The following is a 20,075-nucleotide window of genomic DNA, read 5'->3' as shown; positions in this document are numbered from 1 at the left end:
GCCGGGACGCGTTGACGCGTTGAGTGCCACGCGTGCCAGGCCAGAGATGCACAGCGAGAGCCGCAGACGACGACGGGCCGGCCGACCTTCTCTCCACATCCTCGCATCCCCACACAGCAGCACACGCTCACTCACACACTCCGCCCGCTGCTCGCATCCTCTCTGTCTCCGCCATGTCTGGCCTCATGTACGGCGCCGGCAGCTCCGGCTCCGGCGCAGGTGCCGGCCCCTCGGCCGCCGCCGACAAGCCCGAGCTCGGCCTGGGTGAGTCAAGGACCCGGCGCGGTGACGGCTAGCACGTTACTCGGGTGTACGCGTGCACTAGGTGCGCCAAGCGAGGAGATGTGCAGTCTTGGACTGCGCAGCCTGGCTGCTCAGCCGCGAAGTCGGGCGGGCTGGCTACACCTTGGCATGTCCGCTCTTGTGTGCGCTTGTTTGCCCTCGCAGGCGCATGGCCAGATGCCGGCTACGAGCACTCTGAGTGAGCTCCGACTGACCCTTTGTTGCGAACACGCAGACCAGGCGGGCGAGACGAGCTTCTGCTCGTTCTTCCGCGCGATGCCGGCTGCTGCGGAGGGCACGGTGCGCCTCTTCGATCGCGGCGTGAGTACGGCGCTGGGACCTGGTGCTGCGTGTCTCATCCTTACATTGCACTGCAGGACTTCTACTCTGCGCACGGCGCAGACGCTACTCTCGTTGCGGCGCAGGTGTTCCGCACGCACTCCGTCCTGCGCTACCTGGGCGCCGGCGGCAAGGCCAGCGGGCTGCCCTCGGTCACACTGGGTCGCGCTGCAGCCCGCGACTTTCTGCGCGACGCTCTCACTGCGCGACAGCTGAGAATCGAGATCTACGCCGGAGGCGGGAAGCGCAGCAACGTGTGGAATCTTGTCAAGCAGGTGAGTTGCATGGCCTGGTCTGATCCGCCGGCGTGTGTCTTCCGCACATCGCTGACCCTGTTGGTGTGAAGGCCTCCCCTGGTAACCTGCAGCAGGTGGAGGACCTGCTGTTCTCGCAGAGCGACCTGCTCGCCTCTCCCATTGTGCTGTCGCTGCGCCTCTCGATGATCGACGACGTGCGCACTGTTGGCGCAGCCTTTGCCGATGCCAGTGCCCGCGAGCTCGGCGTGGCACAATTCGCAGACAATGACCTCTTCTCAAACGTCGAGGTGAGCACAGCGCGACGCATTATTGCGAACGCCATCTGAGGCCCTCTGCAGAGCCTGGTCATCCAGCTCGGTGTCAAGGAATGCCTGCTGCCAGCCGACGACAAGAATGCCGACTACGACCTGGCTCGTCTGCGTGCTGTGCTCGACCGCTGCGGCTGCGTGCTGACTGAGCGCAAGAAGGGTGCGTCCGCTGCGCGCAGCTGATGAGCTTGGCAACTGACAGCCGAGTGCGCGCAGGCGAGTTTGTCGGCAAGAACATCGAGCAGGACCTGTCGCGCCTCTTGGCAGACACGTCCGCTGGCTCTGCGCAGCGTGAGTCTGAGAGCGACTTGGAGTGTGTGTCGTCTGAAGCAGACGCCTTGCGCAGCCGAATTCGCCCTCAAGTCCGCCATGGGCGCATGCGCGGCCCTCCTTTCCTATCTCAACCTGCTCGGCGAGGCGCACAACTTTGGCCAGTTCACGATGCGCACGCACGACCTCTCGCAGTACCTGCGCCTGGATGCGAGCGCTCTGCGCGCGCTGTCCATCTTCCCTGAGCCCGGCGCGACGGGCGGCAACAAAAGCATGTGCGTCTACGGGCTGCTCAACCGCTGCAAGACTGCGCAGGGCCAGCGCATGCTGGCGCAGTGGCTCAAGCAGCCGCTCGTCAACGTCATCGAGATCCGTGAGTGGTTCGCAGTGCGCCGCTTGCATTCAAAGTTGACACCAAGCCCCCTCAGGCAAGCGCCACACCCTTGTCGAGACGTTCGTCGAGGACTCTGGCACGCGCCAGTCACTGCAGCAGGACCAGCTGCGCATGATGCCCGACTTCCACCGCATCAGCAAGCGCTTCCAGAAGAGCGTCGCCACGCTCGAGGACGTCGTGCGCGTCTATCAGGCCGTGCTGCGTCTGCCGCAGCTGCTGGAGCTCCTGGCAGAGACGCAGACTAGCTCCACCGAGGCCTCTGCGCTGCTGCAGAGCGCGTTTGTGGAGCCCCTGAAGGTGCATCTGTGTCATTTGCCGCGCGAGGTGCTTTCCCTGACCCGCCTCATCTACAGGAGGCAGACGTCGACCTCGGCAAGCTGCTCGAGATGGTCGAGGCGACGCTCGATCTCGACGAGCTGCAGCATCACAACTTCGTCATCAAGGCCGACTACGACGACAAGCTGCGGCGCATCAAGACGAGTCTCGACGCAGTGCGCGACAACCTCGACGACGAGCACCGCCGCGTGGGCAAGCAGCTCAACATCGACATCACCAAGCGGCTGCACCTCGAGAACCACTCGTCGTACGGCTACTGCTTCCGCGTCACCCGTACGGTGCGCATGCTCCCTGAATTGTCCACCCGCCGCGCTGACCCTCCACACCAGGACGCAAAGGTGCTCTCAAACGACAAGAAGTCGTACAGAGAGATCGCGACGACAAAGGTCGGTGAGCCAGACCGCGTGTCTTTGGCGTCGCGCTGACCTGGCGTGTCCAGAACGGCGTGCACTTCACCACCACGGCGCTCAAGGAGCTCGGAGAGGACTTCCGCACGCTGACCGAGCAGTACACGGCCCAGCAAGCCGGCCTGGTCAAGGACGTCATCGGCATTGCAGCTTCGTACTGCCCGCCGCTGGAGCAGCTCAACGTCATCCTCGCGACGCTTGATGTCATCATCAGGTGAGTGACTCGCTTCTGGGAACAAGAGCAGCGCTGATTGTTTCATTGCAGCTTTGCGCACGTCTCTGCGTGCGCCCCGGTGCCCTACACTCGGCCCACGCTGCACGAGAAGGGCAAGGCGGCTCCTCTGCGCGTGACGGAGGCGCGCCATGCATGTCTCGAGGTGCAGGACGATATTGCCTTCATCCCGAACGACGTCGAGATGGACCCGGCGTCGTCGGAATTCCTCATCATCACTGGGCCGAACATGGGCGGCAAGAGCACGTTCATCCGCCAGGTGGGACTGCTCGCCTTGCTTGCGCAGGTCGGCTGCTTTGTGCCCGCTGCCGAAGGCGCCGAACTGCCAGTGTTCGACTGTATCCTGGCGCGTGTCGGAGCCGGCGATAGTCAGGTGCGTCGCTAGCGCCTCACTGTTTCGTCACTGGCTGACACAGAACCCCTGCGTCCAGCTTAAGGGTGTCAGCACATTCATGAGCGAGATGCTCGAGACGGCGACGATCCTGAAGGTACGCGCCCGCGATCGTCGTCCTGCTCTGCCCGCGTCCTGACGACCATCACCCGCAGACCGCGACGAAGGACTCGCTGATCATCATCGACGAGCTGGGTCGCGGCACCTCGACGTACGACGGCTTCGGCCTGGCATGGGCCATCTCGGAGTGAGTCAAGCGTGCGCAGAGCAGAAGAGCGGTGCTGACGGCTGCCCAGGTGGATCGCGACCGAGATCCGATGCAAGACGCTCTTCGCGTCGCACTTCGCCGAGATCACGAATCTCGCCGCGCAGCAGGAGCACGTCAAGAACCTGCACGTCGTGGCGCACGTCTCGGAGCGGGCGGGCGACAAGGGCAAGGTCGCGGCGGCGATGGGACAGCAGGACATCACGCTGCTCTACAAGGTCGAGCCTGGCATCGGCGACCGCTCGTACGGCATCCACGTCGCCGAGCTGGCCGGCTTCCCGGAGTCAGTCACTCGTCTGGCAAAGCGCAAGGCGGAAGAGCTCGAGGACTTTGAAGGTGAGCTGAGCGGCCCTCCTGGTCGGTCTGGCTTGGCTGACCCTGCCCGCAGACGAGGATGGCGCTTCGCCGCTGCAGATGCCGCGCGACGTGACGGAGAAGGGCACCGCCCTGGTCGAGGAGTTCCTGCGCACCTGGGCCGCTCGCTCGGCGGCGCTGGGCGCGCAGGCACGCGACGGCATGGACGTCGATGGCGAACCGCGGCGCAAGGTGTCGCCGCAGGAGGAGATGGACGAGCTGCGGCGCACCGTCGACGAGTTCCGCCCGCGCTGCGAGAACGACCCCTGGGTGCGCGCCGTGCTCGAGAGCTTCTAGGCGGGCGCGGTGATGAGGTGACATTGCTATGAGATGTTGTTACAGATGCTGCTGTGATGGAGACAAGGAGACGGGGTTGCGGAGCGCTACAGTGACTTGCCGAAGAAGGCCTCGATGCCGCGCCGCCTGGCCTTCTTCGCTTTGGGCTCGGGCAGAGGAGGCCCAGTCGTGGCGCCGCACTCGGAAGAGTCCAGGTGGCGCGACATGGCCGCGTTGGCGGCAGCATCAGACGCCTGCGCCGGCCAATGCACGGTGCGGCCGCACAGCGGACACTCCGCTCCGCCCTCGACCGAAGCCCCGCCTTCAGAGTGAGCAGGCCGCTTGCCGAGCACAGAGGAAAGCGCTCCAGCCTCTTGCAGAGCCGTGGCTGCGGGTGCGGTAGCTGCAGGTTCTGACGCGTCGGACGGCGTTCTGCTCGGCGTGGGTCTGCGGGACGGCAGCTCGTCCGGTGCGGGCTCACTCAAGCCTGCCTCTTCGAGCGAGGCACGAATAGCCTCTTGTAGTTCGCGCTCGGCATCCTGGCTGCTCTGTGCGACGTCGTCGTTGCCAAAGACGAAGGCGCCGAGGTCGCCGAGGCGCTCCTCGCCCTTCTCGTGCCGCGGGCCGCTCTTCTGCAGCGCATTGGCATGCTCGAACGCTGCCTTGAGATTGCCCGGTGCGTCGGCCGACTTCAGGTCGCGCAGCGTGCCGGCCCGGACTCCGATGAGGCGCAGTGTGAAGGTGCCTTGACGCTGACGCTCGATGTCGAAGAGCTGGAGCGCGCAGATGAGCTCCGTGTGGTCTTCAATATGTCGCTCGACACTCTCACCTCTTTGGCGTGCCTGAAGAGGTCGTCGGCCAGCCAAACATGCCGCTGGAGCTTGCGATCTCGGGTGAAGCGCTGCAGCAGACATGAGCGCGAGAACGCAGCCCGATCTGGAAGGGATGCTCACAACATAGCCCGAGGTCTTGCAAGTCTGAGCCATTGAAGTCAGGCTCGTGCGACGAGGCCACATATCGGCGGTACTCACCAGCGTCACTTTCTGGCCTTGGTAGCCCTCCTCCTTCAGATCTTGCGCCACCTTCTCCGCGCTCTGCTCAGCGTTCTTCGTCAGTCGTGACATACGTCTTGGTGCTGGCATGTACGCACCTCGCGCAGATAGAGGAGAAGCTGATTGTAGTCGGAGGTCGGAGTGAAGGTGTGCTCGCGGCCCACACTCTTTCGCCAGCCTAGAGATAGCGCGCGTGAGCACAGGCGATGGCGCAGCGTGAGCCGGCAGCGGCACCCACCTCGCGCAGATGGGGCCACCTTGTTGCCGCCGAGGCCGAGGTAGACCTGCAGGAACTCTTCGTAGTGCCGCATCGTCAAGCTGAGCACGACGCGGTGCTTCCAGATGTCGCCGCACGTTTCGATGCCGAGCGCGTCGAGCCAGCGCTCCGTGACGCGGCCGATGCCCGGCACCTTGCGCGGCGGCAGCGTCGACATGAACTCGAGCACCGCTGCGCGCTCGGGCAGGATGCGGTACTGGCCGTCCGGCTTGTTGCGGTCGGAGCAGATCTTGGCCAGCACTGCGCAGGCGGTGAGAAGTGGGAGACAGCGGCGAAGCAGCACGACTCACTCAAGTTTGGCGCGACACCGCATGACACCGTCAGGCCCGTCGTCTCCTTCACCTGCTTGCGCAGCTGCGCCACAGCATCGTCGACGCTCATCTCGTTGTTCGCGCAGTAGTCGGTGAGATCGAGATACGACTCGTCCAGACTAGCGACGGCTGTGAGCGCCAGGCGGAAGGCAGACCCAGTGACGTGACTCACCTTGCTGGACGCAAGTTCTCGTCGTACTGGCGCAGCACGCTTTGGATCTCGCGAGACTTGGCGGCGTATAAAGCGTGATCTGAATCGACAAGCTGCCCGGCGGGCTCAGTCGGAGGCCATGTCACGCAGCATCTTCTCTGCTCACCCTGATGTGCGGACACAGCTTGAGTGCAATGTGCGAGGCCATGCCGCTGCGCACGCCAAAGGCGCGCGCGGGATAGCTGGCAGTGACAAGAACGCCCTGCAGAGAAGACTGTGCTCAGCTGCAATGCGCCACCAAAAAAGGAAAGCAGAGCGACCCACTTTGCCGACGCCGAAGCACTACGAGACGGGTCAGCCTTGCGTCGCCACGATGACGGCAGGCGAGTCTCACCGTGCCTTCGAGTGTTGGATCCTTGAGCACCTCGCATGCGCCATAGAAGACGTCCATGTCCGCTGCGGCGCCGTGTGATGAGTCCCAGAGTCACGAGGGAGCACAATTCGACGCACCATGCACGATGGCCCTCGAAAGGTCTCGAGTCTTCTCCAGCTCAGCGGCCTAAGAGTCATTGTGAGCGTCTGCACGGCACCTCCGCCGGCTCAATGCGCCTGACAGCTCGTGCACTGCCTGCCGCGCGCTCCGCCTGCCGACTCACCATCACGTCGATGCGCTTCTCGATGTTGCGCCACTCGGTGCCGCCCTCGGGCACGCGCTTCAGCAGCTCGTCCTTGCGCTCGAGCATCTGGCGCACCTCGCCCTCGATGCGCGCATTGACCTCCTCCTCGCGGCGGAAGAAGCGCGAGCCCTTGCTGGCCTCGTAGATGGCACGGTTGATGGTGCCGTGGTCGGCGGCGAGGCCGGCCTTGCCCGACGAGGGCCCGGCCATGCGCTTGTGCAGCGACGCCAGCGCCGCCGCCTCGGCGGCGGCGGCCGCACTCTCATCGCCCGCAGCGCTGCGCTCCAGCGGGCGCCGCGAGGCGGCGGCGACAGACGAGGCCTTGACGGGCGACACGCTGCCGCGTCCAAACATTGGTGCTCAGCCTCTGAGGACGTGTAGCGAGGCACACTAGGAGTTGCGGGCAGCAAAAGAAGCGGCGGCAGCGAGGTCGCCGAGAGGCGTGCCTGCTCGCCGCCGCCAAAGCGTGCTGCTGTGTGCCGGCTCGCTGCCTCAGGGCAGCAGCAGGCAGACAGACAGTGCCGCTGCCGAGCTGCTGTGGGACGTCGTCAATGCGAATGACGGCCGACAGGAGAGACGACGAGCTGCTGCCGGCGCAGATGATGTGGAGCAGAGCAGAGAGCCTCGCGAAGGCACGCCGCGCCAGCACGGCGGCTACTGTAGCGTGGCGCGCGCGTGGCGCGTCTAGCTCGCAGCTGCCGGTGAGGACGTGCGCGCGGCGCGCGCATGTGTTCCTTCCCACCACCACTCCGCACCACTCCATCGCTTTGACTCCGGGCAGCCGCGCACCTGGGCCTGCGCCAGCTCTTGGATACGAGCCCTCGCCACGGCGCTGATCCGTCTGCGTGCAGCACGCTGCGACTGCGCGTCCGCCTGCCTCTCTCGCCTGCCCACACACCTCTCGCCCGCGTCCTCCAGCCCTCACCGCCGGCCATGTCGGGCCCTCTCTCGCCCATCGAGGCATCAACACCGCCGTCCTCCATGCTGGCAGCCGCCGATGCCGAGATGTCCGGCGGCGCTGCGGCCGCTGACGGCAGCAGCGCCGACGTCGCGGCCGAGCTCGAGCGCGTCAAGGAGCAGCGCGACTGGTTCGAGTCGCAGTACCAGAACCTGCTCGCCAAGCTCACGACGATGCGCAACACGCTTGGCGAGCGGCTGCGGAACGATGCTGTGAGTCGGCGCATCCCGTGTACCGGGCAGCGTTCGAGCGTCGGCTGCAGACGTGCAGCTTGCGGGAATGGGAGCGCTCGGCGCAGGCAGGCCAACTCGCCGAGGGTTGGCTTCCTGTCAAGCTCCACCTCAACTCTGCTCCCAGAGGCGCAGTACGCGCCCGCGCCAGCGCTAGTCGCTGATGCATCATTCGCCTACCACAGGAAGAGCTCGACCGCAGAGAAACTCAGATCGAGACTCTGCAGGCCCAGCTGGCCGAGCATGCCACGACCTCGTCGACGTTGCAGTCCGAGCTCGTCGCTTCGCATGCCGATGTGGAGCGTCTGCAGACGTCGCTCGATGCGCTGCGTGCTGCTCCAGCAGCTCCAGACCGCACACGCGAGCTCTCCGAGTCGCTCGAGCGGCTACGCATCGAGTCCGAGTCGTTCAAGACGTCCTACGAGGAGGAGCGCGTGCTGCGGGAGGAGGAGGAGCGGCGGCGAGAGGAGGAGGCGCGCCGGAGAGAAGAAGCAGAGGAGCGCGAGCGGCACTGGCGTGAGAAGTTCGCGCGGGAAGAGGATGTCGCACGGGAGCTGGGAGAGGTGCTCGAAGAGTTCCAGAATGGTGAGTCGCATGCTCGAGGTGCACGCTGCATTGCGCCTGTCCTGGCAGCACGGCGCGAGGCTGCGAGCCCGGCATGCCAGGGATGACGCACTCACACCTGCGCAGCGCAAGAGACCGAGCTGCAACGAGCGCTCGGCGACTACCAGGAGAAGTACGACCAGGTCGCGTCTGCGCTCGAGGAGCACAAGGAGCGATGTCAAGTCGCCGAGGTGCGTCGGCCCCGCCGTCACTCTACGCGCTCGCTGCTGACGCTTGCGACTTAGGCAACGCTGTCAGACTACAAGGAGGGAGCGGAGCGATGCAAAGCGTTGGAGAAGGAGGTAAAGGAGAAGAACCTGCTCGTCGGCAAGCTGCGGCATGAGGGTGAGCCAGGCAGCCGCCATCTGATGCGGATTGCGTGAGGCTGAGCCTCCACGCCCGCAGCGGTGATCCTGAATGAGCACCTCACCGAGGCGCTTCGGCGGCTACGCACGGACACGTCGGACACCAATGTGGACCGGTGAGTGAAGCGGCGAGTCCGGATTGGCGCGTCGCTGACATCCTCGACAGGCGCCTTGTCACCAATCTCCTGCTGCAGTTCCTCACCACGCCGCGCGCAGACGCCAAGCGCTTCGAGATGCTCTCGCTGATCGCGTCGGTGCTGGACTTCACCGAGGAGCAGCGAGAGACGGCAGGGCTGCAGAGAGGCGGCAATGCGACGTCGTCGTGGCGGGGCAAGGGCCGCGCCGGCGCGCAGCAGGGTGCACAGTCACCACAGGCTGTGGGCGACGAGGTGAGTCCGGTACGCCTGCCCTCACGCGCTCCTGCTGATCTGTGCGCTTGCCGAGCAGTCATTCTCGAATCTCTTCGTCGAGTTCCTGCTGTCTGAAGCACAGCAAAAGCCGCCGCCATCACCCGAAGCGACCGCGCCGTCAAGTCCCCAGAGCGCCGCGCCGCGCTCGTCGTTCAACCTCGGCAGTCTGGCGTCGCTACGGCGAGCGAGCTCGGATCTGCTGCGCAACGGCACCGGCTCAAGCAACGGCACGTCGCCGGGGAATGGTCCGCTCAGCCCGCCGCTTGGCAAGGGCAAGGGCCGGTGACACTAGAGACGCTGGCCTAATGCACATTATACCTCAGCACTGGCTGCCGGGCAGTGTCTGTCGCCAATAGAGAGTGCTGCTCAGGCGAGTAAGAATCCCTGCGAGCACGTCCGGCAGGCCCGTGCGCGCTGTGGATCAGCTCTCAGCCTCGAGTCCGGGCTTGGCGGAGCTCCTCGCGTGCAGTGCCAGACATGAGCAGACGACCGCGAGGAAGGTGAATCCTGCCTCCTGTTGCGACGTCTGTGAGACAGCAACAGCGCCGGGACGGATGCTCGTGCTGCTCCGACGGCGGCGGGCGCGTCGCGCGTGGGCGCGATTCGAGGCGACGCGACGCCGTTCCCCTGCGCAGCGCTGTCCCGGCTCGATCGGGCAAGTCAGAGTAAGAGTCAGCAGGCCGTCAACACCGCGCAAAGCACGCCCTGTCAACAGGCAACGACGCCGAGCGCATGCTCTGCATCAACACACGGCGACCTGCCCCTGCTGTCCCGCCAAGTGGCACTCCCCCGGCCGCCGCTCGCTGCGCTCTCAGCTCAGGGGCAGCGCCGCTCCGCGCGGAAACGATGGACGGCGGCATGCGAAGATGAGCACCGCTCGCGGCCTCACCGGACGTGAGATGAGGCAGGTACAGACTGAACACCTCGGCCTTGTCGCAGTCGCGAGTCGGCAGCTGCGGCGTGCTGCTGGAGCCAGCGCCGGGGCCGCTGCTGTCGCCTGCTACTCCGTCCCACCACCACCTCCTCGCCGCCACTCCCGCCAGAGTCCTGAGCCCGCACTACCATGTCTCGTCCTCCTGGCTTCGTGTCATCGCCGCGACCCCAGATGTCGCTCCCCTCACCCTCATCCCGCGCTGGACCGCCGCCATTCGACGAGCGCACCTCCCGCTCCTCGCTGGCCACGCCGGTGCGCAGCGGCATGTCGTCTCACGAGGCCCGCGAGAGCCGGCAGCGTGCCGAGCTGCCACCTCGCCCACGTGTGCCCTCGCCCGAGACACGCGGCAGCAGGTCAAGCTACGGCCGCACCTCTGCGACGCGCTCGTCGCTCGTGCACTCGCCGCTGCTCTCGATGTCGGGCCGGTATGCGCACGACGGCCACGAGCGCCGCTCGACGCACTCGTCGGGCAGCACGTACGTTGCATCGCGCTCCGAGCACGCTGTCCGCCACGAGCGCGAGTATGAGCACGACCGCCAGCACCGCTGGTACGCCGGCACGGGCCGCGCAGACGCATACGAGGCGTACGTCGCGGATGTCGCCCACGAGCCGCGCCGCAACAGCGATGGCAGCATCGCGTATGCACCTGGTCCGATCGACGCAGGCCGTCCTCCAGTGCTAACCCGGTCGATGGCCTCAGCTGAGGCTGACCGAGCCGCATCGGTGCAGCGTGGCCGAGTGAGCGCCAGTACGTCGCTCAAGCACGAGCGTCTCGAGTACGGCGCCGGCGAGTCTTCTGAGGCGCGCGGCGCTGCTCGGAGTCCGTCACCGTCCTTCGACCACCAGCACAAGCGGCGCCGCACTCGGCCATCTTCTTCAGAGCGCAGTCCTCGGCGCCAGAGTCCGACCGCTCGACGCGAGAGCCCATGCACCGCTCGCAGCAGCTCGCGCCGCAGCGGCGCAGAGCGAGAGGAGCCCCGCCAGCGCGAGCCTCGTAGCAGCACGGCTGCGCCTCGCTCTCCGATCAAGGCTGAGTTCGGCCTGCCTACTCACCAATCGACTCCTAGTCTGCACCCGGAGCGTTTCCAGGCGGCGGCGAGCCTGCCGAGCGTGACGCCTGCTCAAGGCAAGCCGACGGCGCACCATGCACGTCTGCTCGAGGCTTTTGAGGACCTGGAGCACAGGATCAGCACAGCAACGCACAGCTCGGCGTCGGGCAGGAGTTCGTTCGCGAGCGGCTCGCACGAGCGCGTCGATGAGCCCGAGACTAGCACTGTCAAAGCAGGAATGGCGCCAGTGCAAGGGCTCGCCTCTCCGTTCGAAGGTACACCTTCTGCGCGGTCGAAACAGCAGCTGAGCTCAAGTGCACAGGCTCCTCCCGGTGCATCGTCGATCAACGACAACATGAGCACGCAGGCACATGTCGTCGCTTCCGCCTCGCATCATGATCAGAATGCGCCGGCAGCGCCAGAGCCGCCGTCCTTCAGCGAGCTGCTCTTGCGCGCGCAAGAGAGCACATCCATCGACGAGCGCATTCAGAACGCGCGCATTCTGCTCAAGGCTGTGCGTCCTGATCTTGCCGAGGAGGACCGTGAAGCCACGCGAGACGTAGTATGGGATCTGAGCGAGTCCGAGTATCGTTCGGTGAGCTGCTCTGCCGCTACAGGGCACCAGCAACTAGCTGACCATTGCCTCTCAGGGACGCAAGGCCGGAATCGAGCTGATGTTCACACTCTCCGAGGTCGTGCCGAGTCTCCGCGCTTCCAGCTGCGATGTTCTGTTCCAGCTGCTCAGCCTTCCGGATGATGAGCTGCCGCACGTCCGGGCGAGTCTCGGCAGGCATCTCGAAGCGTGGCCCAAGACGATGTGCGACGTCGCCGCATCAAACCTGGTCGAGCCGCATTGTCGCACAAGCGTGCTGAGCTTCGTCGCTCAAGAGCAGCTCTTCGCCAGCAGCATCGCCGCCGCCGGTGCCCTTCTCGAGAGCTGTACAGCTCAGTGGCTCCAATTCTCTGCGGAGCCCGACCTCGCCCAGCGCATGGCGACGCAGCTGGCGGCACTGAAGGTCATCTTCGACGCAGGATCGAGCAGCGCTCGGTTGGACGCAAAGGAAGAAGAGCAGTTGCACGCTGCACAGCAGATGGTGTGCAAGATGACGGACGACTCGATGCGACTCGCGCTGCTGGGGTGTCAGGTCGCGCCCGTTTCGCTGCCGCCTGTTGCGCAACAGACAGCATCAACTGCTGGCCAGCGCGGCGTCGCGACAGCCGATGCGAAGCTGGCCACCAACGCCAGCCCGAAGATGCCCTCGCCTGCCTGCTTCGCCACTGCCGTCTGCCTGCCCATCCGTCTCAAGGGCGATCAGGCGTCGCGCCGCGTCGACTTGCTCAACGCGATGCTGCCCGGCGCCTCTGCAGTTGACCAGCTCGCCGCTGCTCCGCTGGTCTCTCTCTCAGCGCAGATGCAGATCACCGTGCTACGCCTTGCCGGCTCGGAGATGGCTGCACATCGCAGGCTGACCGATCATGGCGCCGTGCCAGTGTGGTGCTATGACCCGATGCGCTTGTCTCTGCTCTCGACCTTTGTGGTGAGCAGCGCAACGCTAGTGGCTCGCCCCTTGCTAACTCCTCTCCTCAGCGTCTTGTGCCTCCCTTCCACCCAATGAAGGACGATGTGGTCCACGACAAGGCATTTCTCGTCATCGCCGAGTCTCTGCTGGGTGCATTTGTCGTCGCGTGGCCTGCTGTGAGTTGAGCCTTGCGATGCTCCCTGTGACTGAGTGCGCTGACACGCCACCGCAGACCCTCCGTGTGCCTTTGCAGTGGACTGCCGGAGCCCTGGGCATCGAGCTGCGCAACCGCTTCATGTCGCTCTACGGCCTCGCTCAAGCGGAAGTCTCGCGCCTCAAGAGCCTGCAGACGTACGACACTGCCATGGGCACGGCAGAGTACGTCCTTGCCATTGCAAAGGTACGTGTCTCGGCGCGGACCTGGCAGGACGTGCGCTCACACCGGACTCGTCCGAGCAGGAGTACCTCAAGCCACTGAACCTGCGCCGCTCGCTCGCCATCACTCCGCCAATCTGGGGCCAAGCGCTGCGTCGGCCTGCGATCATTCCGCCGCCGATCGCTTTGGGTCAAGACCAGCGCGCCAGCGCTTCCGCCGCTGCACTTCCAAAGGCCTCTCTTTCCGCGGCGCAGCCGACCTCGATCCCGCCCAAGGGAGCCGCTGCGGCGGCGCGCTCCCTCTCGCCAGTCCCTCCAAGCCGTCCGGGAGGCCAAGCGAAGGCTGGCTTGGACACCAAGCTGCGGAGCAAGCAAGAGTCCCGCGCCAAGGCAGAGGCCTCAGCACCGCAGTCTCGCGCATCCGATGCGCGCCAGCACGAGCTCAAGGTCGAGTCCCGCTCCAAGTCTCGCTCGGCCAGCCCGGCGCTTGGCCCTTCCGGCGTCGCGGCCAACCGCACGGCCAAGTCGCCCGAGCACACGTCCGAGAGACGCAGCAAGGGAAGCAAGAAGGGCTCGCACCGCCGCGGCAACTGAGGTGAGGGTGCGTCCGCCCGGGCTGCCTGTCTAGCACTCACCAGAGCCTCACCGGCAGAAGACTGAGCGACACCGCCCGTGAACCTGCATCCGCTCTCATACCTCTCACCACGTTCTGTACACACGTCACGTCTTCGTTCCCGCACACGCGTCACCCTACCTTCACCAGATCTCGCCGTCACAACAACCATAGTTCACAGCGCTGACGGCGTGTCGGCCTTGCGCCGCCAGATCATGATCTGCTCGAGACCCTCCTCGCGGTCCTGGCCGCGCACGAGCGGCGGCGCCTGGTGCTCCAGCTCAAAGGCGGGCGAGAGCAGCTGCTTGTAGCGCTCCGGGTCGACCGAGTACTGCAGCGCAGCGATGAGCCTGTAGTCAGCGGAGGACACCGAGAGGAACTCACGGGTGGTCCGCCTGGCCGGTCTCCCTGGATCGGATACACGAGCGCCAGCAGCTTGCCGCCCGGCTTGATCAGGCGTGTGTAGGCCTGCGCCCACTTGTCGTGCAGCGTCGACGGCAGTGCGCCTGGCACGCCGCGCGGCCGGTCAGCGTGCTGCGGGTGCAGTCGAAGGCAGCGATCGCCGCTCACAGAAGAACGTGTAGTCGTAGCACAGGTCGAAGCGACTCGAGGTTGTGGGCCCCTCTTCGGCGTCATCGGCGACCGGCTGCATTGCGAACCAGTCGGCGGCGCGCAGCGTGATGCGCTCGTGTGCGGCGTCTGACGGCTGCGCATCGAGCCACTGCGAAGCGCCAGCATGAGTCCGGGCGAGCGCGCGGTCTCCAAGTCACTCACCTTGCGTGCTTCCTCGACGGCCGTCTCGCTGATGTCCACACCGGTCACATGCAGGCCACGGCGCGCCAGCAGCTCGGCATCGAAGCCCCTTCCCATGCCCGGCACTGCAGCGCGGCCGGAGCGCGGCAGCAGGGCGCCAAGCTGCTCATCGTCGAGCGTTGCTACAAGCGCGGGCTGCGCGGCGCCCTTGTCCCACGGCGTCAAACCCGCCTTCCAGGCGGCGTCCCAGCTCTGCGACGAGTGCGCGCCGTTGAGCAGCGAGCGCAGTTTCTCGACGCCCGGCGGCAGCGAGGCGGACGTGGAGGCGCCAGAGGACATGACGCGCGAGGTAGCGGTGGAGCGGAGGCCCGTTCGAATGGCTGATTTGATGCTCGCGTGTGCAGCAAGGAGCATGCAAGAGTCGTGAAGAGCGAGGGCCGGTTGTGGATGTGGACGGGAGGAAAGGCTCGCGCGTTTGGGTCGCGCTCGTGAGGCCAAGCCGAGCGAGTGCGGGGAGCCGCGGTATCTCCAGCGGGCAACGGCGCGCCGCGGCGGTGCCCTTGCTCCCGCCAGGCGCGCCTTCAGTCCGAGTGCGATCTCGCCCAGCGTCCAGGTATGAAGGGTAGCATTGCGTGGGTGACAGACGACGGGGTACGAGCGGGAAAGAGAGAGAGACAAGTACAAGGAGGCTCAGGCATGCGGTCCAGCAGCACTGCTGCTCGGCGGCGGCTGCGGCGGCTGCGGCGCCCAGGCAGGGTGCCACGCCGAGTGGCTGGCCGACGGCTCGGGCTCGGTGAGCAGCGTGGCCCAGTCGGGCGCATGGCCGCCGAGCAGATCGCCCAGCATCATTTCAACACTGCTCGACGTCGCCGACGGCTGTGCGAAGAGCTGTTGCTGCTGCTGCTGTTGCGGTTGCGTCTGCTGGAGCTGCTGCGGCTGCTGCTGCGGAGCCGCGTGTTGCATGTGAGGCTCGAACTGCGGCGGCGGGTACGGACCGGCCTGATGCGGTGGCGGGGCCGTCATGGGCGGGTACTGTGGCGCGTGAGGTGGCGGAATGGCATACTGCTGTGGCGATTGGTAGTTGTAGTGCGCTGCGGGCTGTTGATAGGGTGCAGGCGGCTGATCCGCCTGGCCTTGCTGCTTCGGCTCGGCTGCCTGCGCCGAGCCGCCACCGAGCTCGAGCATCGCCGACACTGCAGAGTGCTCCGGCGGCGGCGAGTCGGCACGCAGATGCTTGCGCCGCGAGAGGATGCTCTTCCACTCCTCCATCGCGTTGGCCATGGAGCCGACGAGGATGCCGCTCGTGGCGAGCAGGTTGCCCTCGCGCACGCGGGCCTCGATACTCGGCGCACTGCCGTCGCCGTGCGAGACTGCATCGTGCATGCACGCCTCGACCTGGCGCATGATGACCACCAGGCTGTCGTGTCGCGGGCTCGTGCTGCGCCAGCCGACGATCGTCGCCGCCTGCGACTCGGTGCACGACTTGGCAGTGTCGACGGCGGCGGCGCACATGAGAAGCACTGGCAGCCCGACGGTGTGCGCCAACGCATCGCCGCCTGCACCGCGCTTCAGATTGCCGCGCTTGAAGGGAGCACAGCAACCCAGCAGAGCGACGAGCGCCTTCTCGTTGGTGTCCTGTCCTTGGCTGCATGTGGTGTCAGTCTGGGTGTCGCGTTCGCGACGTGCGTGCCACTCACGTGCCCCACACCTGCGCAAACTGCAGGATCGTCGGCGTGTCGCGAATGCTGGCGATGATGCGGACAGCGTTGACCTCGGACTGCGTCATGCGGCGCCGCGTCTCTGGCGGGATGTGGTGCCAGCCGTCGGGGCCCAGCAGCACGCGCGTAAAGCCGTGGTTCAGCAGCAGCGCCTTGGCCAGGTTGACCTCCATCTCGATCCAGTCGATGAGCCGGTCAACGAGCGGATGCGAGCGAAGCGGGACTGAAGAGCGAGGCCTGTCAGCTCCGAGTGCGTTGTGCAAGGCCACTCCGTCAAGATTACTCACGCATGCGGCGCGATCGATCCGCGTCTAGTCGGTCCGCGATCTTGGTGAAGGCGGTGAGCGCATCGCCGACGACGCTCGAGTACTCTCGGTGAGGGCGTCGTCCAGCCTGCCGCGCCTCGAACACTTCGTGCTCGGCCCGCGCGGTCTCCTCATTGACGTTCTGCCAGGAGGCATGCACAGCCTCGAGCTGCGTGAGGCGGCACGCCAGGCCAGTCCGTCCGGCAAAGCGCAGCTCCGCAGACTCGGCACTGTCCTCTGGCACCCGCCCGCACTCTGTGAGAATCGAGGCGACCTGAATGCCAGGCGATGCGATCGGCGGACAGCGGACGCATGGATCGGACCAGGCGGAGTGGCAGCGCAGGACGTGCAGAGAGTACCACTGCGTCGCATCCTCCTCAGCGCCGCGCAGGTCGTTCTCGAGAGCCTCCCGCAGGGCCGTCTCGCTAGAGTGCAGGCGCGAGAGACGCTCGCGCAGGCGCAGCACATCTCGCGGCGCGTCGTCGAGGCCGAGCGCCATGGCGATTGTAATCGCAGTCGACAGGAAGCCTTCGCCGGAGAAGCGTGCGCCGGGCCGTCGCAGCGAGCCGCGAGCGGGCGGGGCTTGCGAGAGGGCCATCGGCAGGTGTGCTGCCAGCAGCTCGAGCGCTGCGACGGCGCGCAGGTCGCGCGGCGCAGAGGACAGCACTGACGCGGCGTCACGCGCCACGAGGGCGTGCAGAGGCGGCGAGAGGGAGCCGGCGAGCGAGACGGGCAGCGACAGCAGGTAGAGCGTGGAGAGGAGGAGGCCGGCGGAGAGCGTCGCCGCCTTGCTGTAGCTGCGGCGCAGCTCCTTGAGTGTCGGCAGGGCAGGGAAGTAGAGCAAGTGGGGCAGTGCACTGGGAATGCGTGTCAGACACGCTACGCCGCGAATGCCAGGCCAACGCTGCTCACCGTGCTTCAATGACCTCGGCCGTGCGCGCATCCACCACATCCAACACGTCTCGCGGGCACGTCTTGCTGCCGACACTGCTGATGCCCTCCGCGAAGCCCTGGTGGTGCAGCAGCAGCTCACTGAGGAGAGCAAACGGCCTGCGCGCAAAGAGACCTGCGCTCTTCAGTTTCTCCTGCTGCAGCAGCGGCGCGCCGTCGTGCGTCGCGGCAGGCGAGGCGTCGCTCGGCGAGTTGTTGTCGTTGTAGTGGCCGAGCTGACCCGAGCCCGAGGCGCCGGCATACGAGCCCGCCTCGCCGCCCTGCGTGAGGCTGCTGTGGCCGCGGGTGTGGCCATTGGAGCGCGGCGAGTCGAGCGCCTCGTGCTCGCTCTGCGCTGGCAGGTCCTGGAAGAGGCTGAAGTTGCGGCTCCACAGCGCGCCGTTGTAGTTGCTCGCGCCGTCGCCGAGCGCCGCAGCTGGGCCCTGAGGAGACGTGGCCGATCCCGGGCCAGGCACGCGCCGCTCCGCCGCCTTGGCATCGGTGGATGTGCGAGCCTTCTTGGCCGAGCCGGGCGCCTTGCGCGGCGGCGGCGGCGCGCTGCCGCTGGCACTCGTGCTGGCATCGAGGCTCTCGTCGCCCGCCGCGGCGGCATCAGCCGGCTTCTTGCGCTTCAGGCCGTCCTCGCTGACGATGCAGCTGACGCCGAGCATCTTGCAGCGGTGGCACATGCGCTCCGGCGGCAGCGCGACGTTGGAGAAGGGCACGTTGGCGTCGGGCAGGTCGCAGCGCGTGCGCTTGGCGCGGCACTCGAGGCAGGTGCGGCGCGCATGGCCGCGCTTGCGCAGCGACGCGCCGGGCGCGCTGGGTGCGCTGGCCGGCGCCGGAGAGGTCATGTGCGCCGAGGAGGGGCTCGCGCGGAGGAGGCGTGGGTGTGGCGGTGAGGAAGGACGGCGCTGCGAGGAGGCGCACGAATGGCACGAGATGCCGGCGCTCCCGTCGCGGCGCGTCGCGCTGACAGCGCCAGACGCGGGCACGCTGCATCAAGAGCAGCGCCCGACGGCCGCGGGATCGGCTGAGAGGGCCCTGAAGGGCTGAAAGGCAAATCGGTGCCGTTGCGGAGCCGTGCCTTGTGCGTGCTGCTGCTCTCCTGCTGCGCTGCGCGGGGCGCGCGCCGCCGCGGTACAACGACAGCCGCCGGAGCGCGGCGAGCTCCGCGAGCTCGAGAGGCCGAGCATCGGCAGACGCGGCCACCGCCCCTGCAGGCTGCAGGCTGGCTGGCAGCACACACGCCGTCACATCGTGCCAGCGGGCGCAGAGCGGCTGCTGCTGAGCAGACATGCCCTGTGCTGCACACGAGTAGAGTAACAGAAGGGCTGCTGCTGCTGCGGTCGCTTCCTGAGTCGGGACGGCGGCCAGCAACAGGCGCTGCCGGAAGCGATCCCGATGCTGCCTCGTCGGGCACGACGCGCCTGCTCCCGCGCTCATGCGTCCGCATGCGTGGTCCACGACGTCCTGCTGCTTGCCCGCAGCTGTCGGCTGCCTGTCACGATGGGAGCGCCTGACATTACATCTCATGGCCCTACTCAGGTCAGTAGGTCTGTCTTGATTGCAACTGTCGCAGCGAAGTGACAGAGGGCGCGAAAAAGGGCGCATCGGGGCAGGAACAACGTCGAGCAGCGACGGCCGCGCGACACGAGCAACACAGCGCTGAGGTGACAGAGACAGGGCACGAAGCTGAGCCGGTCGGAGCTAATGGCCGTTTGAAGGTATACAGAGCCTTGCGCCGCGACGAGTCTTGCGTATGCCGGAGCACACATCGCGAGGTAGAGGAAGCAAGAGGGACATCGGGACGGCTCGCCTCTCACAGCTTGCTGCCTCTTGGCTTGTCGTCCTGGCCCTCTCGCTCTGCCCGTCGCTGTGCCGCCCGCTCACGCAGCTGCGGCTCCAGCTCGGCGTACGTCATGCCCATCGTGCCACTGAGGGGGCAGGAGCTCGTCAGCGCGTCTCGCGGTCGTCCTGACGCTCGACTCACGAAGCCCAGGGCTGCAGCGGCCGGAACTCGATGACGCCCTGCTCGATTGATGTGCCCAGCGCGGATCCGAGAAACTCGAACAGGCCACGCGACATCGCTGCTGTCCTGTCCTGTAGACATCGGCGACCGTGCTCAGCTCAACGTGTCGACGTCACGGGCGCACATCAGGCTCACCTCCGTGACGATCTCAGCGGCAACAAACTCCAAGAGCCAGGCACGCTCTGCGAGTTGGCCGCCGAATGACAGCTCTCCCTCAGCCAGCTTGATGAAGATGAACCTGCAGTGTCCGTCAGTCATCCGGCATGCAGCCACAGACGCCCGTCTCTCGGCAACCCACTTCTTCTGCCGTCCAGCAACGCGAGCCGCCGCCTGGGCAAAGTCGTTGCAGAACTGCGCTGCGTCGACTTGGCGACGCAGCGCGGGCGTCAGTGTGAGCACCAGCAAGGGCATCCTGGGCGTGCAGAGCTGTCGTTGTCGTGATGAGGAAGGAAGCACCCCGCAATCTGGCCCGCGCGCGGAGCATATCCCGCACCCGCTCATTGGCGCGTCCGGCAGCGCGCAGCCGGATGCCGGAGACCCGCCTCATGCGAGCACGTTGATGGGTGGTCTGCTTCGCCGGCGAGCTTCAAGCGAGAACAGGCGACAATGACGACGCAGCGCGCTCTATGCTATGCCCTCGTCGCCAACGATGTAGCTGTGCCATGGCGCTCCAGCCCGCACAACCACGTTCACGGACAGCA

At 66.5% G+C, this 20,075-nt stretch overlaps 7 protein-coding genes across 7 annotated transcripts; 3 read left to right on the top strand and 4 right to left on the bottom strand.

The window, feature by feature from the left end:
• Nucleotides 1-81: 81 nt before the first annotated feature.
• On the top strand, nucleotides 82-4,185 carry FA09DRAFT_329406 (putative DNA mismatch repair protein MSH2). Its single transcript, XM_025742169.1, has 16 exons — nucleotides 82-264; nucleotides 518-603; nucleotides 660-896; nucleotides 968-1,165; nucleotides 1,217-1,346; nucleotides 1,403-1,477; nucleotides 1,533-1,829; nucleotides 1,885-2,147; nucleotides 2,204-2,464; nucleotides 2,516-2,572; nucleotides 2,626-2,807; nucleotides 2,859-3,198; nucleotides 3,257-3,313; nucleotides 3,372-3,463; nucleotides 3,513-3,817; nucleotides 3,870-4,185. Exons 1-16 carry the CDS (start codon nucleotides 174-176, stop codon nucleotides 4,130-4,132), a joined length of 2,934 nt encoding a protein of 977 aa, XP_025599215.1. The 5' UTR covers nucleotides 82-173; the 3' UTR covers nucleotides 4,133-4,185.
• FA09DRAFT_329405 (DNA/RNA polymerase) lies at nucleotides 4,136-7,184 on the bottom strand. The gene is made up of 13 exons (XM_025742168.1): nucleotides 6,559-7,184; nucleotides 6,413-6,461; nucleotides 6,297-6,358; nucleotides 6,227-6,244; nucleotides 6,069-6,164; nucleotides 5,924-6,015; nucleotides 5,731-5,870; nucleotides 5,402-5,680; nucleotides 5,262-5,341; nucleotides 5,143-5,205; nucleotides 5,065-5,088; nucleotides 4,941-5,012; nucleotides 4,136-4,884 (listed from the first exon to the last, which is right to left on the bottom strand). The coding sequence occupies exons 1-13, from the start codon at nucleotides 6,931-6,933 to the stop codon at nucleotides 4,219-4,221; spliced, it is 2,016 nt and encodes a 671-aa protein (XP_025599214.1). The 5' UTR covers nucleotides 6,934-7,184; the 3' UTR covers nucleotides 4,136-4,218.
• A 138-nt stretch (nucleotides 7,185-7,322) lies between these two features.
• Nucleotides 7,323-9,659, top strand: FA09DRAFT_307270 (hypothetical protein). Its single transcript, XM_025740556.1, has 7 exons — nucleotides 7,323-7,749; nucleotides 7,953-8,352; nucleotides 8,458-8,561; nucleotides 8,616-8,715; nucleotides 8,776-8,851; nucleotides 8,902-9,124; nucleotides 9,183-9,659. The coding sequence occupies exons 1-7, from the start codon at nucleotides 7,513-7,515 to the stop codon at nucleotides 9,429-9,431; spliced, it is 1,389 nt and encodes a 462-aa protein (XP_025599213.1). The 5' UTR covers nucleotides 7,323-7,512; the 3' UTR covers nucleotides 9,432-9,659.
• A 591-nt stretch (nucleotides 9,660-10,250) lies between these two features.
• On the top strand, nucleotides 10,251-13,617 carry FA09DRAFT_360076 (hypothetical protein; the record flags this gene model as incomplete). The annotated part of the gene is made up of 5 exons (XM_025745191.1): nucleotides 10,251-11,723; nucleotides 11,779-12,666; nucleotides 12,717-12,824; nucleotides 12,881-13,048; nucleotides 13,108-13,617. 5 exons carry the CDS (start codon nucleotides 10,251-10,253, stop codon nucleotides 13,615-13,617), a joined length of 3,147 nt encoding a protein of 1,048 aa, XP_025599212.1.
• FA09DRAFT_259175 (S-adenosyl-L-methionine-dependent methyltransferase) lies at nucleotides 13,580-14,992 on the bottom strand. Its single transcript, XM_025739731.1, has 5 exons — nucleotides 14,411-14,992; nucleotides 14,207-14,357; nucleotides 14,021-14,142; nucleotides 13,659-13,967; nucleotides 13,580-13,595 (listed from the first exon to the last, which is right to left on the bottom strand). The coding sequence occupies exons 1-4, from the start codon at nucleotides 14,801-14,803 to the stop codon at nucleotides 13,812-13,814; spliced, it is 822 nt and encodes a 273-aa protein (XP_025599211.1). The 5' UTR covers nucleotides 14,804-14,992; the 3' UTR covers nucleotides 13,580-13,595; nucleotides 13,659-13,811.
• A 7-nt stretch (nucleotides 14,993-14,999) lies between these two features.
• FA09DRAFT_345791 (hypothetical protein) lies at nucleotides 15,000-18,340 on the bottom strand. The gene is made up of 4 exons (XM_025744717.1): nucleotides 17,325-18,340; nucleotides 16,395-17,269; nucleotides 16,087-16,330; nucleotides 15,000-16,034 (listed from the first exon to the last, which is right to left on the bottom strand). Exons 1-4 carry the CDS (start codon nucleotides 18,194-18,196, stop codon nucleotides 15,080-15,082), a joined length of 2,946 nt encoding a protein of 981 aa, XP_025599210.1. The 5' UTR covers nucleotides 18,197-18,340; the 3' UTR covers nucleotides 15,000-15,079.
• Nucleotides 18,341-18,854: 514 nt separating this feature from the next.
• Nucleotides 18,855-19,884, bottom strand: FA09DRAFT_329404 (hypothetical protein). Its single transcript, XM_025742167.1, has 4 exons — nucleotides 19,673-19,884; nucleotides 19,510-19,612; nucleotides 19,336-19,445; nucleotides 18,855-19,279 (listed from the first exon to the last, which is right to left on the bottom strand). The coding sequence occupies exons 1-4, from the start codon at nucleotides 19,783-19,785 to the stop codon at nucleotides 19,165-19,167; spliced, it is 441 nt and encodes a 146-aa protein (XP_025599209.1). The 5' UTR covers nucleotides 19,786-19,884; the 3' UTR covers nucleotides 18,855-19,164.
• Between the last annotated feature and the right edge of the window lie 191 nt (nucleotides 19,885-20,075).

Source organism: Tilletiopsis washingtonensis, assembly GCF_003144115.1.
Source record: "Tilletiopsis washingtonensis strain MCA 4186 unplaced genomic scaffold FA09scaffold_8, whole genome shotgun sequence".
In the NCBI taxonomy this organism is placed as follows: Eukaryota; Fungi; Basidiomycota; class Exobasidiomycetes; order Entylomatales; genus Tilletiopsis; species Tilletiopsis washingtonensis.
Note: the sequence above shows the minus strand (reverse complement) of the source record. Positions and strands in the feature narration are given on the sequence as shown.

Excerpts from the sequence above, each read along its gene's own strand:
- FA09DRAFT_345791 (XM_025744717.1), bottom strand. The coding sequence starts at position 18,196 with ATGACCTCTCCGGCGCCGGCCAGCGCACCCAGCGCGCCCGGCGCGTCG. Across the intron at positions 17,270-17,324 it reads GCCGAGGTCATTGAAGCACG|TGCACTGCCCCACTTGCTCT; the intron begins GTGAGCAGCGTT and ends ACGCATTCCCAG. Across the intron at positions 16,035-16,086 it reads TTTGCGCAGGTGTGGGGCAC|CCAAGGACAGGACACCAACG; the intron begins GTGAGTGGCACG and ends CACCACATGCAG.
- FA09DRAFT_307270 (XM_025740556.1), top strand. The coding sequence starts at position 7,513 with ATGTCGGGCCCTCTCTCGCCCATCGAGGCATCAACACCGCCGTCCTCC. Across the intron at positions 8,716-8,775 it reads CGGCAAGCTGCGGCATGAGG|CGGTGATCCTGAATGAGCAC; the intron begins GTGAGCCAGGCA and ends CCACGCCCGCAG. Across the intron at positions 8,852-8,901 it reads TCGGACACCAATGTGGACCG|GCGCCTTGTCACCAATCTCC; the intron begins GTGAGTGAAGCG and ends CATCCTCGACAG.
- FA09DRAFT_329405 (XM_025742168.1), bottom strand. The coding sequence starts at position 6,933 with ATGTTTGGACGCGGCAGCGTGTCGCCCGTCAAGGCCTCGTCTGTCGCC. Across the intron at positions 6,359-6,412 it reads TTCGAGGGCCATCGTGCATG|CGGACATGGACGTCTTCTAT; the intron begins GTGCGTCGAATT and ends ACGGCGCCGCAG. Across the intron at positions 5,342-5,401 it reads GGTGGCCCCATCTGCGCGAG|GCTGGCGAAAGAGTGTGGGC; the intron begins GTGGGTGCCGCT and ends CGCTATCTCTAG.
- FA09DRAFT_329406 (XM_025742169.1), top strand. The coding sequence starts at position 174 with ATGTCTGGCCTCATGTACGGCGCCGGCAGCTCCGGCTCCGGCGCAGGT. Across the intron at positions 604-659 it reads TGCGCCTCTTCGATCGCGGC|GACTTCTACTCTGCGCACGG; the intron begins GTGAGTACGGCG and ends ATTGCACTGCAG. Across the intron at positions 3,818-3,869 it reads AGAGCTCGAGGACTTTGAAG|ACGAGGATGGCGCTTCGCCG; the intron begins GTGAGCTGAGCG and ends CCCTGCCCGCAG.
- FA09DRAFT_329404 (XM_025742167.1), bottom strand. The coding sequence starts at position 19,785 with ATGCCCTTGCTGGTGCTCACACTGACGCCCGCGCTGCGTCGCCAAGTC. Across the intron at positions 19,613-19,672 it reads GTTGCTGGACGGCAGAAGAA|GTTCATCTTCATCAAGCTGG; the intron begins GTGGGTTGCCGA and ends CGGACACTGCAG. Across the intron at positions 19,280-19,335 it reads CCGCTGCAGCCCTGGGCTTC|TGGCACGATGGGCATGACGT; the intron begins GTGAGTCGAGCG and ends CTGCCCCCTCAG.
- FA09DRAFT_259175 (XM_025739731.1), bottom strand. The coding sequence starts at position 14,803 with ATGCTCCTTGCTGCACACGCGAGCATCAAATCAGCCATTCGAACGGGC. Across the intron at positions 14,143-14,206 it reads CTACGACTACACGTTCTTCT|GCGCACTGCCGTCGACGCTG; the intron begins GTGAGCGGCGAT and ends GCGGCGTGCCAG. Across the intron at positions 13,968-14,020 it reads ACCGGCCAGGCGGACCACCC|TACTCGGTCGACCCGGAGCG; the intron begins GTGAGTTCCTCT and ends GCTGCGCTGCAG.